This window comes from Dendrobates tinctorius, unplaced genomic scaffold (assembly GCF_039654945.1).
Source record: "Dendrobates tinctorius isolate UK_male_01 unplaced genomic scaffold, ASM3965494v1 ptg000166l, whole genome shotgun sequence".
Lineage (NCBI taxonomy): Eukaryota > Metazoa > Chordata > Amphibia > Anura > Dendrobatidae > Dendrobates > Dendrobates tinctorius.
The window spans coordinates 13847408-13867830 of record NW_027361833.1 but is presented as its reverse complement, the minus strand read 5'-3'; the positions used below and the strand labels follow the sequence as shown (position 1 = coordinate 13867830).

Genomic DNA, 20423 nt, shown 5'->3' with positions numbered 1-20423 from the left:
TCGGCATCGGAATCGGAAGTTCAAAGTTGATTGACGGCCTGACGTCATCATGATGCGCGGTGTGTGCGCATCATGATGCGCCGTCATTTCGGGCCTCCCGGGGGTCTCTGCCGGCCTGCCGGGGGCTGTGTGGACTGCCCGGGGTCGGTACCGGCCTGCCGGGGGGCTGTGCCGGCCTGCCGGTGGTCTGTGCACCCTGTGGGGGTCTGTACCGGCCTGCCGGGGGGCTGTGCCGGCCTGCCGGTGGTCTGTGCACCCTGTGGGGGTCTGTACCGGCCTGCCGGGGGGCTGTGCCGGCCTGCCGGTGGTCTGTGCACCCTGTGGGGGTCTGTACCGGCCTGCCGGGGGGCTGTGCCGGCCTGCCGGGGGGCTGTGCTGATGTCCGGGGGTCTGTGCAAGCATCGTCCGATGGGACTACAAGTCCCATCTGGCGATGCCTGCTACCATGACAGTGATTGACACATTAGCCAATGATGGGACAGTAGTAGTCCCATCATCCGGCTAATGTGTTAAATGTAAAAAAAAAAAAAAAATACTACATACATACTACATGCATGCTACATACATACTACATGCTACATACATACTTCATATATACTACATGCATGCTACATACATACTACATGCTACATACATACCACATACATACTACATACATGCTACATGCTACATACATACTACATACATACTACATACATACTACATGCATGCTACATACATACTACATACATACTACATACATACTACATGCATGCTACATACATACTACATGCATGCTACATACATACTACATGCATGCTATATGCATGCTACATACATACTACATGCTACATACATACCACATACATACTACATACATACTACATACATGCTACATGCTACATACATACTACATATATACTACATGCATGCTACATACATACTACATATATACTACATGCATGCTACATACATACTGCATGCTACATGCATGCTACATACATACTACATACATACTACATGCTACATACATACCACATATATACTACATACATACAATACATTCATACAATACATACATAGACATACAGTACATATAACATAGAGTAACATACTTACCAATACTTGTCACATTGTTCCCCGAAGCCATTGTCTTTTCCGGAATAAATATTAACATAACAAACCACAAAAATACTCACCCACGATCCGAAGCAGTCCACGAGTGTGTCCCACGACGATCTTGGGTAGAGAACTGCAGCATCAGATGATGCTGCCGTTCTATACGGGCTGCAGGAATCCAATGACGGAAGGTAGGTATCCTTCCGGACTGTATTCCTCCGCCACTTAAAAAAAAAAAAGTCCCTAGTCTCACTTTATGCCATTGCTGTGTGGGAATTTCCCACGCAGCAATGGCATAAAGTGAGACTAGGGACTTTTTTTTTTTTTAAGTGGCGGAGGAATACAGTGCGGAAGGATACCTACCTTCCGTCATTGGATTCCTGCAGCCCGTAGAGAACGGCAGCAACAGCTGATGCTGCCGTTCTCTACCCAAGATCGTCGTGGGACACACTCGTGGACTGCTTCGGATCGTGGGTGAGTATTTTTGTGGTTTGTTATGTTAATATTTATTCCGGAAAAGACAATGGCTTCGGGGAACAATGTGACAAGTATTGGTAAGTATGTTACTCTATGTTATATGTACTGTATGTCTATGTATGTATTGTATGAATGTATTGTATGTATGTAGTATATATGTGGTATGTATGTAGCATGTAGTATGTATGTAGTATGTATGTAGCATGCATGTAGCATGCAGTATGTATGTAGCATGCATGTAGTATATATGTAGTATGTATGTAGCATGCATGTAGTATATATGTAGTATGTATGTAGCATGTAGCATGTATGTAGTATGTATGTAGTATGTATGTGGTATGTATGTAGCATGTAGTATGTATGTAGCATGCATGTAGCATGCATGTAGTATGTATGTAGCATGCATGTAGTATGTATGTAGCATGCATGTAGTATGTATGTAGTATGTATGTAGCATGTATGTAGTATGTATGTAGTATGTATGTAGCATGTAGCATGTATGTAGTATGTATGTGGTATGTATGTAGCATGTAGTATGTATGTAGCATGCATGTAGTATGTATGTAGCATGTAGTATGTATGTAGCATGCATGTAGTATATATGTAGTATGTATGTAGCATGTAGTATGTATGTAGTATGTATGTAGTATGTATGTAGCATGTAGTATGTATGTAGCATGCATGTAGTATATATGTAGTATGTATGTAGCATGTAGTATGTATGTAGTATGTATGTAGTATGTATGTGGTATGTATGTAGCATGAAGTATGTATGTAGCATGCATGTAGCATGTATGTAGTATGTATGTAGTATGTATGTGGTATGTATGTAGCATGTAGCATGCATGTAGCATGCATGTAGCATGCATGTAGTATGTATGTAGTATGTATGTAGTATGTATGTAGCATGCAGTATGTATGTAGCATGCATGTAGCATGCATGTAGTATGTATGTAGTATGTATGTAGCATGCAGTATGTATGTAGTATGTATGTAGTATATATGTAGTATGTATGTAGTATATATGTAGTATGTATGTAGCATGTAGTATGTATGTAGCATGCATGTAGTATATATGTAGTATGTATGTAGCATGTAGTATGTATGTAGCATGTAGTATGTATGTAGCATGTAGTATGTATGTAGTATTTTTTTTTTTTTTTTAACATTTAACACATTAGCCGGATGATGGGAGTACTACTGTCCCATCATTGGCTAATGTGTCAATCACTGTCATGGTAGCAGGCATCGCCCGATGGGACTTGTAGTCCCATCGGACGATGCCTGCACAGACCCCCGAAGCCTGCACAGCCCCCCGGCAGGCCGGCACAGCCCCCCGGCAGGCCGGCACAGCCCCCCGGAGCCTGCACAGACCACCGGCAGGCCGGCACAGCCCCCCGGCAGGCCGGCACAGCCCACCGGAGCCTGCACAGACCACCGGCAGGCCGGCACAGCCCACCGGAGCCTGCACAGCCCCCCCGGCAGGCCGGCACAGCCCCCCGGCAGGCCGGCACAGACCACCGGAGCCTGCACAGACCCCCTGGCAGGCCGGCACAGCCCCCCGAAAGGCCCGTACAGACCCCAGAGAGGCTGTACAAGGCAAAAACAGGGTTTTTCTTATTCCGATACCGGAAGTCCCATAGACTTGAATGGGACTTCCGGTATCGGAATCGGCGATACCGATACTTTTTTTAAAGATCGGCCGATCCATTCCGATCCGATACTTTGAAGTATCGGACGGTATCGCTCAACTCTACACATTACACATGTTATACATTGTGCAGGAAGATTTACAAAGCTGGTAACTGACATAGGAGTACGACTGACTAAGCTAGGTTAACATTAAAGCAGAAATTAACTATACAAAGCATAAAAACATACCGGCAATGCAATCGCAAGGGGAATATAATGCAGGAGCTTCTTCTTGGATACAGGATGAAGGAAAATGGAGGGAGATGGAGGCTGAGCTACCATAATGCATTGCAAAAAATGGGAGGAGATTCAGACATAAGAAATAGGAAAAACCAGAAAATAGAACCGTGAACATGACTTTGGCCGCTAGAGCGAGCCAAAACACTACAAACAAAGATTATAAATATACAAGTTTCTCAATACTATTACTAATAAATTATTGCAAAACTATGCAAACAGATAATCAGAGGTAACAAATTAGATGTCAGAGACAGAACACTCTATGTTATCTTGCTTCAAACACCCATATAGCTTGCAGTATCATCCTATCTCCAGTGTACCATATATACCTATTTCCAATTTACCATATGTATCACTCCACCCACAAATATGCACATCCACTCAGTATGTTTCCATCCACATCTTCTCTTCTGTGTGGGGCTACATAGAAAAGTCACCATCTGGAGACCTGCTCTTCATAGCTGTTTGCTAGACTTGGTGCTAATATATCAAACTGGTTTACAGCTGCAAGCCACACATCACAGACATGTGAGCCCCATGTGGCTTCCTAGTCACAGGTTAGAGGCCCCTGATCTATACCGACAAATATTTATATATTTTTTTCTGAGAGGGATAGCTGCTAAGTATTTGAACCATGTCATAGTAAATGATAGTTCTTGTATCACAAACATATTCCACATTGCTGTACAGGGATGGTATAAATAATGTGAAACAATTGGTATGCTAAGGTAACGGTGCATTGAAATAAAAAAGATTTAATAGCCTACAATCTCAGATAATACTAGTGCTGTGGAAGACCACCTGCCTGGTGCCAGTTCCCAAGATCACCTTTACAACTTCCCTACATGACTATGGTCCAGTGGCCTTAACATCACATGCTATGAAGTCGTTGGAGAGAATAGTACTTGCCTACTTGTGCCCGAGGGTGAGGGCCTACACTGACCCCCTGCAGTTTACATACCAGCAGAGATTGGGGGTGGATGATGCTGTAGTGTCTCTGCTACATACAGTACATTCATTCTTGGACAATGAGGGAACTGCAGTGCGCACCATGTTCTTTGACTTCTCTAGTGCTTTCAATACCTTACAGCCGCTCTTATTACGAAATAAGTTGACTGATATGGCAGTGGATGAGGGGATGGTGAACTGGATAAGCAACTACCTGACGGACAGGCCACAGTTTGTAAGGATGGGGGAGGTGGCATCTGGCAGTGTACGGAACAGTGTGGGAGTCCCTCAGGGTACAGTGCTGTCGCCCTTCCTTTTCACATTGTATACAGCTGACTTTCAGTATAAATCTGATTTCTGTCACCTCCAAAAAATCTTAGATGACTCTGTGATTGTAGGGGGAATTGTGGGCGACCGGGGTGAGGAGGAATATAGAAGGGTGGTTTCTAACTTTGTAGATTGGTGCCAGACTAACTGTCTAGAACTAAATGTAAAGAAAACCAAGAAGACGGTGGTGAGTTATAGAAGGAAAAAGGAGGAGTACTTACAGAGCACTATTGCTGGCCAGGAGGTGGAGATGGTGAGAGCTACAAATATTTGGGGGTTCACCTCAACAGTAAACTTGATTGGAGGTGTCATACAGAGAAGTGTTATGATTGGGTTACCGAGGAGGAAGGCAAGACCAAGCTAAGCAACAGAAAACCAGTTTAGGTTGGTAACTAAGCAGATTGCAGACCCCTTATCCTATCCACACAACTAGCAGTAACCGTGGAGCGTACCTACGATGATTCTAGACGCCTCGACACAGCCGGACAACTAAATAAGCCTAAAGCAAGAAAGGGGAAATCTAAACTGCCCCAGAGCAGACTCCAAAGGAATAGATAGCCCCCAAACATATATTGTCGGTGAGACAAGATGAAAACACAGGTAGGAAAATAGGCTGAGCAAACGATGGGGCCCAAACTAACTAGACAGGACAGGAAAGAAAAGACACTGTCTGCAATCACGCAAAAAACCCTGCAAAAAATACCCAACACGTCTGATAGAAAAAACACTGAAGTCACTAGACTTCGCCCACTATATCAGCACTCTGGTATATTCTGAAAACAGAGCAAAGAGAGGCCAATCTAATAAGGGACAAAAACAAACTGGCACAAACAGTAACATAAGGATGGAAATTCAGCACAGGCCCAGCTGGGGCTGGCTGACCACACAAAACTGAATAGACAAAACCAAATCAAATGTGAACAATAGCAAAGAACACTTAGCTTGAGCATGCAGGGACTGAACTGGAAACTAAGACCACAGGAGGCAGGAAAAAATCACCAGCAGGGATAGAGGGAGTCGGCTGTCTTAAATCCAGTCAGAAACTCCAGATGTCCAATCATCCTCCTCATTATCAGGTGGCAGGCCTCTGTTAATTAGATCAGCTCCATTACCTCCTGTAACCACCAGAGGGAGCCCGGAAAGAGAACTCTTGACCCCTCTGTCAATATAACCAGCTCCACTACCTTCACTAGTATCCAGAGGTAGGTCAGAAAGTGAATTCACAACAGAGAACATTCACAAGAAGGGAATGAGCAGACTGTACTTTCTGTGGAAGCTCAGGTCATTCAATGTGTGCAGTAAAATGCTGGAAATGTTCTACCAGTCCGTGGTAGCAAGTGCCATCTTTTTGCTATCATTTGCTGGGGCAATGGTGTGCGAGTAGCTGATGCTAATAAGCTCAACAAACTTATCAAGAAGGCAAGTGCGGTTGTTGGCCTCCATCTTGACTCTTTTGAGGAGGTCGTGGAGGATAGGATTCACAAGAAGTGCAGGGCTATAATGAACAATAACACACCCACTGTACGAGCTGTTCTTGAATCAGAAGAGCGCATTCAGCAGCCGTCTAGTCCTACTAAGGTGCAAGAAGGAGAAATTCAGGAAATCGTTTGTGCCTACTGCTATGGGGATGTATAACAATTCACTAAGGGTGAAAGATGGCTACGACCTAGGGCTGGCGCACTAAGGGAAAGGGAAATGATCAGAGACTTGTGTACCTTTGCTTGTTACGTATTGTGGTTAGGCATGTGCAAGATCTGTGTCTAGTAATTACTATATGTAATGCTGTTCTTAATGTTTTGTTTGTAATGCTGTTGAATCGCTGCTGATAAAGTGTATCGTATCGTATCGTAATACCATGTAACACATAGCAGAAAGACTATAACAACTGAGATTTAGATGCATCAAACATATAGCAATAAACAATGCAATATCTGAAGCAATCTTTCCCTATCGTAGGAGTAAGCCATTCCATGTGATGATAACTAAAGTTTTTTTTATTTGTACTTGGTGTCCATGTGGACCAAGTGGTAAATGCACAAAAAGCTCTGTATCACTCTGTATAATGACTTTATGTTAGGTCATATCGGCAATTCATAGTTTTGAGGTTGAAATAAGACCAAAATCCTTCAACATCAATCTATAACCTCCTAATAAGTTATAAAAGAGCAGCACTGTGGCTTATGATTGTTGTGGTCCTGGGTTCACATCCCACCAAGTACAACATTTGCAAGGAGTTTGTATGTTTTCCCTGAATTTGCATGGATTTTCTCTGGGTTACTCCCACACTCTAAAGACATTCTTATAGGGAATATAGCTTTTGAGCCCCTGTTAGGCGTCGGGTTCCTGCAACTGCACAGCAAGAATCCAGAGCCTTGCATTCAGCGGTCTCCCATTCTCCACCAACCGCTCAGGAGCCTGCACAGCAATCCCAGCGTTCCAGACACCCTGCTCAGACCAGCTCTGTGGGTTTGGCTGTTGCTGTCACCTCTGGGCCACAATACCAGCGCAGGCTGTTCAGCAGCAAGCTACTTCAGAGGCTAAGTCCTCAAGTCACGCTACTGGGCATGCTCACGAGACAGTCTCCCATTGGAGATCGGGAGTCACATGCTCAGGTCCTTCTTGTGATCTGATTGGTCCATCTCAGGGATCTGAAAGCTTCCGGAAGGTCCCAGCTATAAAAGGTTCACATTGCCACTTGGCCATGCGCTAGTATAGACTCTACTTGCTACATGTGTGAATAATAACGGATGCATGAACCTGCGAATGTCTCATTAAGTCTCCCCTCCCTCTGATATTACGTGTGTGGATAGGGACTTAGTCATAGAGTCAGCGCCAGTCAGTGGCACGCTACAGGCCACAGTGCATATCACCTAACTAGCGTCCGACAGTGCGCCCCTCCTGGGCACTGTCGCATAGCGGCTGTGTCAGTCGCCACGCTGCAGTTTGCAGCATCTGTGGGCGTCCGCAGTAGCGACGCCGCACGCACAGTAGGTCTAGATGGACTCTGTCCCTCTGCCTTGGGCTCAGCTCCTGTGACCATATACCGTACGTGCATTTCTCTGAGACCTGTGAGTCCAACAGGCTCAGTACTTATGTTTATGTTAAGGCATCTCTGTGAAGCTAACAGAGTACGACCAGTGCACACCGGGTGACGTTCAACCCGTGTGCGATATACCACCATATTGTACGTCTGCCATTATATAGCAGCAGTTTAACACCTCTGCACGGTGGACCCCGGGCGGTGAACGCACTTTCTATTATTTTATATTTATTGCGTTCCGCCATCCCTAACAGCCCCAAAGGGGACAGTGTCAATAATGTCTGTAAAGCACTGTGTAATTAATGGTGCTATACAGTGGGGAAAAATAGTATTTTGTCAGCCACCAATTGTGCAAGTTCTCCCACTTAACCCCTTACTGCTAGCTGACAGAATAGTATGTCAGCTAGCAGTATCCCCCGTTTTTAACAACTGACATATGCCCGCAATAGGCGTGAGTGGAATCGCGATACGCCCACGCCTATTAAGTAGTTAAATGCCGCTGTCAAACTCTGACAGCAGGCAATTTAATGCACTTTCGGACGCCGGTCCGGAAATACGCGCAGCGACGACCCCGTCACGTGATCGGCGCTCATAGCAAGCCTGTAATTCTGCTGCATAGAGGTGAACTGAGCATCACCTCTATGTAGCAGAAGCGATCGCGCAATGGCAGCTTCTTGCCTCCCATGGAGGCTATTGAAGCATGCCAAAAGTAAAAAGAAAGTGTTTAAAAATGTAAAAAAAATTGTTCAAATCACCCCCCTTTCGCCCCAGTCAAAATAAAACAATAAAAAAAAATCAAACCTACACATATATGGTATCGTCACGTTCAGAATTGCCCGATCTATCAATAAAAAAAAAGAATTAACTTGATCGCTAAACAGCGTAGCGATAAAAAAAATCAAAATGCCAGAATTTAGTTTTTTCGGTCACAACAACATTGCATTAAAATGCAATACCGGGCAAGCAAAAGGATGTATCTTCACAAATGTAGTATCATTAAAAACGTAAGGACGGCACGAAAAAAATAAGCCCTCACACGGCCATATTGGAAAAATAAAAAAGTTATGACTCTGGAAAGAAGGGGAGCGAAAAACGAAAAATGGAAAAAAAAAACGCTCCGGTCATGAATGGGTTAAAAAAATGAAAAAATTAGAGAGGCCTGAAATTGACATCATAGGTAGACCACAACTATGAGAGTCAAGATGAGAAAACAAATCCAGAAAATCACCCTGTCTGATGTGGCAAGATTTATTTTATTTATTTATTATGGTGGAAAATAAGTATTTGGTCACCTAAAAACATGCAAGATTTCTGGCTCTCACAGACCTGTAACTTCTTCTTTAAGAAGTTTCTCTGTCCTCCACTCATTACCTGTAGTAATGGCACCTGTTTGAACTTGTTATCAGTATAAAAGACACCTATCCACAACCACAAACAGTCACATTCCTAACTCCACTATGGTGAAGACCAAAGAGCTGTCGAAGGACACCAGAAACAAAATTTTAGCCCTGCACCAGGCTGGGAAGACTGAATCTGCAATAGGCAAGCAGCTTGGTGTGATGAAATAAACTTTGGGAGCAATAATAAGAAAATGGAAGGCATACAAGACCACTGATAATCTCCCTCCATCTGGTGCTCCATGCAAAATCTCACCCTGTGGGGTCAAAATGATCACAAGAACGTTGAGCAAAAATCCCAGAACTACACGGGGGACCTAGTGAATGATCTGCATAGAGCTGAGACCACCGTAACAAAGGCTAACATCAGTAACACACTACGCCACCAGGGACTCAGATCCTACAGTGCCACATGTGTCCCCCATGCTTAAGCCTGTACATGTCCGGGCCCGTCTGAAGTTTACTAGAGAGCATTTGGATTATCCAGAAGAGTATTGAGAGAATGTCATATAGTCTGATGAAACCAAAGTAGAACTGTTTGGTAGAAAGAAAACTCGCCGTGTTTGTAGGAGACAGAATGCTGAGTTGCATCCAAAGCACACCATACCTACTGTAAAGCATGGGGGTGGCAACATCATGCTTTGAGGCTGTTTCTCTGCAAAGGGACAAGGACGACTGATCCATGTACATGAAATAATGCATGGGGCCATGTATCGTGAGATTTTGAGTGCAAACCTCCTTCCATCAACAAGGGCATTGAGTATGAAATGTGGATGGGTCTTTCAGCATGATGATGATCCCAAGCACACCACCAGGGCAGCAAAGGAGTGATTTCTTAAGAAGCATATAAAGATCCTGGAGTGGCCTAGCCAGTCTCCAGATCTCAACCACATAGAAAACGTTTGGAGGGATTTGAAAGGATTTAAAGGAGGGATTTGAACGTCCGTGTTGCCCAGCGACAGGCCCAAAACATCACTGCTCTAGAGGAGATCTGCATGGAGGAATGGGCCAACATACCACCAACAATGTGTGCTAACCTTGTGAAGACTTAAAGAAAATGTTTGACCTCTGTCATTGCCAACAAAGGATATATAACAAAATATTGAGATGAACTTTTGTTAATAACCAAATATTTATTTTCCACCATCATTTGCAAAATAAATCTTACCAAATCAGACAAGGTGATTTTCTGGATTTGTTTTCTCATTTTGACTCTCATAGTTGTGGTCTACCTACGATGTCAATTCCAGGCCTCTCTCCTCTTTATAAGTGGGAGATCTTGTACAATTGGTGGCTGACTAAATAATTTTTTCCCCACTGTATGATTGAGTAAAATAAATAAATAAAACTATGTAATTAAAAAATAAAGCAAAGACATTCACCACAGATGGACTACACGTTCGACATTTTTATAATGCAAATCTTTATTATGTAGCAATCATATCAACCTTGGCATATAGCACAATATAATCCTATGGGTTATAAACATAGCTACATCATATAGTTTCTGCCACAGGGAATATATAGTGTGGAGTACTCACATACAATATATTGTTTATAATAAGTTACAAATGGAGTAACCAAAAACCACCAAAGTTAATAAAATTGGAACTGGTTTATTGAGAAATTTTAAGAACAATTGATCAGGTAAAGAGGCGGTAAGGAAGAAGTTACAATAATGATCAGCAAATGCATAATTATTGTCAGATGAGGTACCTATAAATATATTGTTCATGACACTATCAGCATATTTTTTCATGGTACAACATCTAAAACAACCTAATGGTCCAAACCAAAGCCCAAACTCTGCGATAAAGGAGTTCTAAAGTACAGTGCTAATTGTTACAGTGATTAACCACTCAGCCCCAAAGCGTATTTCACTTAATGCTTTCTCTAAAACACTGATAACATTAACAAGGTGTAAAGTGTGTATCTGTCATGGCACGACTGCCAGAAATCCTAAGTTTTGAAACCCTTAGCTATCCCTGCTTCCCAGATTACTCCTGATGGTGAAGACACCAGGGCCAAGTGCCTTACTGAGCTTCTAAATTAGCCCTTATGTGTCTCTTCCCCCAACCTAGGAAGTGGAGAGTAGCAGTTTATACGAATACACAAGCCAGACTAACGGGAAGGCATACACGGATAAATGAGAATACTACTCATACAAGTATGCACTCACAAACAACAGAGTGGAACATCGGGAAGTAAAGGGAGGAAAAAACTAAATAGGTGAGGATGAGGATATACACGCAGACAAATCACCAAGCAACAGTCTTTAGAACAACACTTTAAATGCCTCCTAACAAACAACACCTCCAAAACCAGGCAGTATTAAACTAACACAGGCAATCCTTGCTTGCCAGAGCCATCTATATATAGCAGAGGGGAGTGGCCAACACTGAACACCTGAGACCATCAAAACAGAAAAGCTCCTTGAGCTCTAAGCTGAACAGATTAACCCCTGCACTGCTAACAGAAACCTGCACTGTTTAATATGATGATGATAAAGCACTTCTAATCAGTGCAGAAATATGTTAAATCAGACACCTCTGTCTTCTGGCCCCACTCTGTCGCAGTAAACCTGTGACAGTATTTCTGACATGTCAGCTGATCATTTGTATGTATTTCTCTTCTTTGTTTTTTTTACAAGAGCACATAATTGGTAGCAGTGGTAATAGCATGGTCTTCTATACTATTCAATAACAGGGCACTTTCTTGCTTACAGATTACAAGTCACAGATGTTACGTCAGTACTTCTGCACAGTAAACTCTATTTTCTTAAAAGAAGGCATGTCCACTAAGTTACAAGTTAATTTTCTTCCATTTGAACTTGGAAAACGCTACTGCATGATTATATTCACCAGTGAAGAGGTAAGGGATGTTTTCCTTTGTTTATGTATTACATGCTGTGACTGACTGTGAAATAATGGAAATGCAGGATATACTGTATATACTGTGCATCTCTTTTAAAAGAAGCCTGTTATTGATCACCATGGGTTCAGCCATTGGTTGAGCCTATCTAAATCCTGTTGATCAGCTTTTATTATTGCCATGAATACATACAAATTTACATATTCCATTATAATGCAAGAATTCACCCAGTCCTCCCTCTGGCTTTTGAAAGAGAAATTCCAATTAGAAGAACAATTTCTGTAAGGTCTATTTACCCTAATAGCAGCTTTCTTTCATTTTAGTATCCATTGCAAGACTTAAAGGGAATCTGCCAGGTCCCCTATGCCCTCCAATCAAGCATCATTCACCTATGTAGGAATAAATTCCTTGCCTAACCAGCCCTGTATAATGAAGGTTTAATAAAACATTTATAATATCCCCGTTTTTTATTCTTATTAGGGCTTTGACTAGTCAATGGGGCATTAGTTTCCCCAGACCAGTCAGCCCTCTTTCCATGTTATCACACCCCTGTGGGACATGATAACATAATTTGACAATGATGTCATTTCCGACAAATCTCGCGCATTTGCGCCTCTTATTTCGGCACTGCCACTGCTCCTCTGTAGCTGGGTGTGCACTTACTGGCTTCAGAGGCGTAGTGCACAAGAGCAGAAGTGCAGAAGACAGTTCAAGTCAGTGGAGGAGTTGGAGAACAGCTGGGCTCAACAAAAACAAGACAGCTGGGACAATGATTTGAGTGAAAAATTGGTGCGGATGCACAAGATTTGCATAAGCTGGCAATGATGTTGGCTAGTAGGACAATCCCTTCTTAAGCTTAATGTTCAGCCCCAACAAAATAATAAAGCCTATGCTCACCTCCCATTCCCGCAGTGTTGGCACTCTTTGTCCTCGGGGCTGTGGTGCATGGGAATGACATGTGATGCCCGGCGCCCAATCAGCGCTGGCGTCACTGTCTCCGCATTCGGGCAAACTACATAAAGAGGAAGTCTTGACTGCAGCTGATCCCTGACTTCCTCTTCATGTTCAGTTTGTCCAAAGGCAGTGATGCCAGAATGATTGGGCGCTGGCATCACGTTTCCCTTTCCTGTAATAATGATCATCATCTTGGACCCGTTCCAATAATAATGTCCCCATCCTGGGCATTTTCCTGGTGTAATGTCTACCATCTTGGGCCCATTCCTTGTATAATATCCCACATTTTTGGACCCCTTCATTTAATGTCCCCTATTCTTTACCCTTTTGTGGTATAATGTCCCCCCCATTCTGGGCACCTTCCTAGTATAATGAACTCCATTCTGTGCCCCTTCTTGGTATATTGTCACCTATTCTGGGTCCTTTCCTAGTATAATGTCCCTCATTGTGTGCCCATTCCTGGTATAATGTCCCCAATTCGGGGATGCTTCTTAGTATATTATCAGCCATTCTGGGCTCTTTCCTAGTATAATGTACCTCTTACTGGGCCTCTTGCAGGTATAATGTCCCCCATTCAAAACTGCTTCCTAGTATAATGTCCCCTTTTATGGGCCCCTTCCTGTTACATTGTCCACCATGCTGGGTCCATTTCTGTAATAATGTCCCCCATACTAGGCCCCTTCTAGTAATAATATTCCCCATCCTGGTATTATGTCTACCATCTTTGGGCCCTTCCTAGTATAATGTCTTCCATATTGGGTCCATTCCAAGTATAATATTCCCCACTTTGAACACCTTCCTAGTATAATTTCTATCATTCAGGACTCTTTCCTGCTACAACATCCCACATTCTGGGCCCCTTCTTGGAATATTATCATCCATCTCAGGCCCCTTCCTAGTATAATGACCCCCACCCTGGGCCCCTTCTTGGTATGTTGCCACCCATTCTGGACCTTTTCCTAGTATAATATGTGTAAAATAATGGCAGTCTACCATCAGTAATCTGTTTTAATTACTGTTTTTGGCAGAGAAGATTATACTACACAGGAAAAAATCATGACTAGGAATAGGCGCATAATGAACAAAGAGTAGAATCAACAGTCATAAAATGCACACTAGATATTGGGTGTAATTGACTCATTTAATGAAAAGGGGGTGTTCTTGTTAATAGCAGCGTGGAGTTAATTTAGTGAGGTTATTCATTCTGTGAAGAAACAAGTGTCAATTATGGCACTTATTTAAAAAAGGAGGGTTGTACCTGATGATTTTAGTCCTTGATCAGTGAGTAAAATGGGTCATTCCAGACATTGTGCCAAGGATAGAGAATTTTGATCAAGAAGTTTATTGGAGAGTGGAAAACATTAAGAAGCGCAGAAGATAATTGGCTGCTCAGCTAAAAAGTTTTCCAATGTTCTAAAATGGCAAACAAATCCATAAATACATAGTGGGAAAATAGATTCTACAATCCACATATATCAAACACACCAGCAAGCGGGCAGCACCCTAGTTCCAGACCAACAAGATTGATGCTAGAAGTGGCCAGCCCAACCCCAGCCCCCAATCCAATTGAGTATTTGTGGAGTGACATCTTAAATGCTGTTTTTGATGCAAAACTGTTGTGAACACTTTGGACCTGACTTATGAGTTTGGGCTCCCTCTGGTGGTTGCTGCGGGTAATGGAGCTGGTCGGGTTGACAGAAGTCAATCACCTGAAGAGGATGATTGGAGGTCAGGTGTTACAGACTGGGAAGATTTAAGTAAGCAAGCTTCCCTCAGTTGTTGCTGGTTATTTGGTTTTCTTCCTGTGCATTTTGAAGTCCGCTTGCCCTCTGCTTGGTCCTGCATCGTTCAGATAAGTTATTTGTTTGCTGTAATCTTTTTGCATTTGATCCAGTTTTTGCCTTTCTCTGCTTTCTGCTTTGCTGTGTGGGTTCAGCATTGTTCCCTGCTGGGACCTGTGCTGGACCCCGTTCCATATGCCATAGCTCATGTCAGTCTGTTTAGTACTGCTAATCCCATGTTATATCAGTATCTTTTGGTTTGCTTCCAGTTCACACCAGAATTCTGATCTAGTGGGGAGAGGTCGTGTGGCCTCAGTAGTTTTGCACATCAGACGTGTTGGATTTTTTTAGGTTTTTTTGCGTGATTGCAGACAGTGTCTTTCCTGTCCTGTTTTATCTAGACAGTTTGGGCCCCATCGTTTGCGTACTCTATTTTCTGCCTGTGTTTGTGCCTCATCCCCATAGAATGTAAGTCCGCAAGGACAGGGTCCCCTCCCTTCTGTACCAGTCTGTCATTGTAAATTTGTTTACTTTTAACGTTATCTATAACTTTGTATGTAACCCCCCTTCTCACGTACAACACCATGGAATTAATAGCGCTATATAAATAAATAATAATAACACAGGTCAACGAAAAAAATTTTTTTTTCTGGTGTCCAAAATATTTTAATGAATTTGGGGTATTTTTGGGGTGCTGATTCTGAATATGTCATCAGTTTTGCCAGATTGGCTCAAGTTTTTGAGATTTTTGGTATCTTATTTATAGCACTTGTTGGTAAATGCGACGCATCATCTCATTAATTTCTTTGGATTAGTACTTGAACTGAGCAGTTCTCAATATAGTTTTGTGTTAATTAGTGTTCTAAAAGTTTGTTCATAGCTTGATTTTTGCACTAACTTTATGTTGTTGTCTGTTTTCCAGTGAAAAGCATGAACTCATCATGAAGAAGTTGTCTTAACGATCCAGACTCATTCTGTTACATTTGTGGTGAATATACACTGCCAAAACATAGAAGAAACATAACAGACTTCGTAAAAAAAGTGTATTTTGCCTATTTTGGGGTTATGCTTGGGGACCAAGACAAGTTTTGGGCACCACACATAGTGTGCAAAGCATGTATCGAATTATTACGAAAATGGAGCAAAGGACAAAGAAAAAGCTTCAAATTTGGTGTTCCAATGGTGTGGAGAGAGCCAAAAAATCATCATGATGACTGTTATTTCTGTGCAGTGCAAGTGCAAGGATTCAATAAGCATAAGAAACGAAAATGGGAGTAACATGGAATCTGCAAGAAGGCCTGTCCCTCATTGTGAAGATGTGCCTGTACCTGTGTTTACCATAAATAACAGTCATCATGATGATTTTTTGGCTCTCTCCACACCATTGGAACACCAAATTTGAAGCTTTTTCTTTGTCCTTTGCTCCATTTTCGTAATAATTCGATACATGCTTTGCACACTATGTGTGGTGCCCAAAACTTGTCTTGGTCCCCAAGCATAACCCCAAAATAGGCAAAATACACTTTTTTTACGAAGTCTGTTATGTTTCTTCTATGTTTTGGCAGTGTGTATTCACCACAAATGTAACAGAATGAGTCTGGATCGTTAAGACAACTTCTTCTTGATGAGTTCATGCTTTTCACTGGAAAACAGACAACAACATAAAGTTAGTGCAAAAATCAAGCTATGAACAAACTTTTAGAACACTAATTAACACAAAACTATATTGAGAACTGCTCAGTTCAAGTACTAATCCAAAGAAATTAATGAGATGATGCGTCGCATTTACCAACAAGTGCTATAAATAAGATACCAAAAATCTCAAAAACTTGAGCCAATCTGGCAAAACTGATGACATATTCAGAATCAGCACCCCAAAAATACCCTAAATTCGATGAAATATCTTTGGCACCAAAAATGCTGTTGACCAGTGTAATAATAAAAATAATCTTGTCTCACTGGCAATATATGTTTGGGGGCTATCTATTCCTTTGGGGTTCCACTCCGGGGCAGTTTAGCTTTCCCATTTCTTGCTTTAGGCTTAGTTAATTCTTTGGCTGTGCTGAGGTGTCTAGGGCATCGGAGGTACGTCCCACGGCTAATTCTAGTTGTGTTGTTAGTTTTAGGGGTCTGCAATCCGCTAAGTTACCAACCTTTCTGGTTATCTGGTGGCCTAGCTTATTCCCCGGCTATCCTTCTCAGTGACCTAATCATAACACAAAACCTAAGAATGCGAAAGGACTGTGGAATGTAGTCCGGTCAACTTAGACTGGAATATATGTTCGCAGGTGTCAGATGTTAATTGACTCCATACCACACCGATGTAAAGCAGTTCTCAGAAATGAAGAAAATGTAACTAAATATTAGTTCAGCGATTAACAGGAAAGTGAAATCTGTAAACAAATTTCAGGCTATAATGTAATTATTCTAGTTTGCAAATGAAAATACAGACACTGCTATATATTGTATTTCTTCTTTTTCAGTTTACAAATTGATATTTTGTTCATATATTCATTTGGACTTAAGTGTGCAGTTATCCCAGTTATTTGTGTATATGAAAATATATGCTATTATGAAGATTATTTTTTTTCTCAGTTGTATTAAACACACTACTATTATTTTGCAAATAACGATATATGGAGAAAGAAAAATCGCTAATCATTGCATAAGACTATTTTATACTATGCAAATTAAATGTAGTCATAGAGGTGGCCTGATAGAATCTCAATAAAGTTAATCTAGAGGTCTCCTTCGTGAGGCAGCAATTCCAAACAGCAGCGTGAAAGTTACCATTAATCATTTAGAAAAGGGCTGTCACATTATATGGGCAGGGTGTGAGCAAGGGAAGGAAACATCATCGGCCGGCAACTTGATTACAGAGATATGAGGCAGCTTCCAGTGTTTAATTAGGGTGTTTGAGAGTTACAATACCGATAACACAATTTCTGTGGTTAGCTATAGCGACAGAGATTACAGCTAATCGATACAATAGTAATACATTCCATTTAATCTTCTGTATAGCCCCCTTTACTTAGCTAATACCAGTTTTCCGCTACATTACATTGGCTTCCACAATTGACATTTTCCAAAAAGACTCTATTAAACAAAGTATTTACTTAACATTTTCTAAGTTATGTTGCCTATATTTTGTCATCTTTGCCCATTGCTGTCATTGTTTTCATAAAATATGTAGCATGCGTCATAAATGTAATTAAGAATATATTTGGAATAAATTCATATTATGGGAAAATACAGAAAAACACATGAAATTAGTAGAATTCATGTGCCATGGTTACCATTATATGCCCATTTAACCTGTCATTCTTCAGATTTCAACATATCTCAGTGAGAAATAACCCGGTGACATTGCAATGCTGTTTTATTAGTTGTAAAAAATATCTCTAGTTGTTGTGAAGAATTGTACTTTGCATACTTAATTTTCCCTGCACATTTGTTCCAGATTGGGGACTTTGTATACATGATTGAAGGAATAGGTACTCCACCTCTGCCTTCTGCCATCACCTCTGTGATTAATCCACATGTTTTCAACATTAAAAATGGAAATCCAGGTACTTAATTTGCTTTTTAATTTCAAATTCAAAATGAAATAACAAGTGTTGATTGATGCAGTAAATTTCGATTTTCTTTGGTAAGAACAAACAGTTAGTAGAGATGCTCAGGTAATGAGGATTTGTGGGAAATCTGCCCTGCTGGTATGTAATAGATCCTAATCCAGATAGAAAGTATATGTGGTTTTTCTTTATTTAGTCAAAGCGATTTAAAGTAATACAGACTTCTTCATCAGGACAAGAAAAGCATTTTCTGTCCTAATGAAGAAGTCTGTAATACTTGGAAACACATTGACTAAATAAAGGAAAACTGTATGTACTTTCTGTCTGGATTTGGATTTTTTTTTATATGGGATACCAGCAGCACAAGTTTTTCCACAAATCCTCTTTATCTGTGTTTTCCCGGTCTGATGACCCGTTGGACCTGCAGCAGATGGATGTATAAGTGATTGAAAATGTTGTGTATAAACAACTAAATCAGGTTAGGTTAGTATAAACATATTTAAACACCTTTATCTCCCTTGGATTAAACCCTATTGCGTTGTCTTTTTCCTCCTAGTTTTATTCAGTTAGTAGAGACTGACAGATTGCTTGAAATTCAAACTTGCCAGCTTTGCCAAATTTTCCCCTAAAATTCAATTTGTGGAAGATAAATTTGCTTGGATTTCAAAACTGGAAAGTGTGAGGGACAGAGAGAGAGACCACAAGAATACTGCATTTTGTTTCAATATTAGCTGTCAAATTCACTTGCCCTGCCAGGTGAATCTAGAGATGGAATCCAAATATTTCCGATATTCCACCAGTCCTGTGCCCGACTGTGCTTCACTGGGAACAGCTGATCTCCAATTAATTATAATTATTTATTTTTAGATGACCACTGATTCTATAGTGCTGGACATAACAAGGGGTTACATACAGGATACAAATATAAAATACGGTGAACAAACTAGCAATCACAGACTGGTACAGAAAGTAGAAGGCCCTGCTTTTGCGGGCCTACAGTCTACAGGATATTGGGGAAGGAGACAATAGGGTAGGGGGTTGTTGCAGCTCTGGTGGTGGTGAGGTGGCAGCAGGTTCATTGCAGGCTGTAAGCTTTCTTGAAGAGGTGAGTTTTCAAGTTCCATCTGAAGGTTCCAGTGTGGCCGAATTGGATGTGTTGAGGCACAGAATTTCAGAGAATGGGTTACACTTGGGAGAAGTAGTGGAGGCAATAGGGTGAGGAACGTATGAATGTGGAGAAGAGAAGGAGGTCTTGGGAGGACCAGAGGTTGTGTGTTGGAAGATATTGGGAGATTAATTCGGAGATTTATGGAGGAGACAGATTATGGACGGCTTTATAAGTCAGCAAAGTAGTATAAACTGAATACATTAGTGATTTGTGTGCCACTAAAGGGATTTCCAGAGAGGAGTAGCATGGAGAGATGTGGATTAGTTGGGTAGCAGAGATAATAATGGACTGAGAAGGTGAAAGAGTGTTAGCAAGGAGGCCACAGAGAAGGATATTGCAATAGTTGAGGTGAGAGATAATGAGGGCATGAACATCTTAGTAGATATGGGGTTGAGGAAAGGACAGATTCTGAAAATATTTTTGAGTTGGAGGCGGCAGGAGATGCCAAGAACTTAGATGTGCGGTTTGAGGGACAGGGCAGAATTCAGGTTTACTCTGAGGCAGTGAAATTCCAGTACTGTGGAAATTTTGGTGTCCTTAATTGCTATAGATAGATAGATAGATAGATAGATAGATTGGTAGGCTAGGTGGGTTAGGTGAGATGTATGACAGATGATGAGTTCAAGTTTGTCTACATTGAGTTTTAGGAAGTGAGAGGAGAAAGAGTATATGGCTGATAGACACTCTGGGATTCTGGGCTGCAAAGAGGGGATATCTAGGCTAGAGAAGTAGCTCTGAGTGTCATCAGCGTATAGGTGGTAATGTAAGCCATGGGACTTTATGAGCTGTTCCAGGCCAAGAGATCCAGTCTCCAAAATCTCCAGTAACCCAGTGGTGTGTGGAAAACCATTGTGCAAG

At 41.6% G+C, this 20423-nt stretch overlaps 1 protein-coding gene across 1 annotated transcript in view; it reads left to right on the top strand.

The window, feature by feature from the left end:
- Nucleotides 1-20423, top strand: part of CFAP47 (cilia and flagella associated protein 47) — a 926770-nt gene that overhangs the window by 426931 nt on the left and 479416 nt on the right. Inside the window, exons 43-44 of the mRNA XM_073550693.1 lie at nt 11945-12090; nt 18286-18394. Of these exons, the coding sequence (XP_073406794.1) occupies nt 11945-12090; nt 18286-18394 (255 nt within the window). The remainder of the gene's footprint in view (nt 1-11944; nt 12091-18285; nt 18395-20423) is intronic.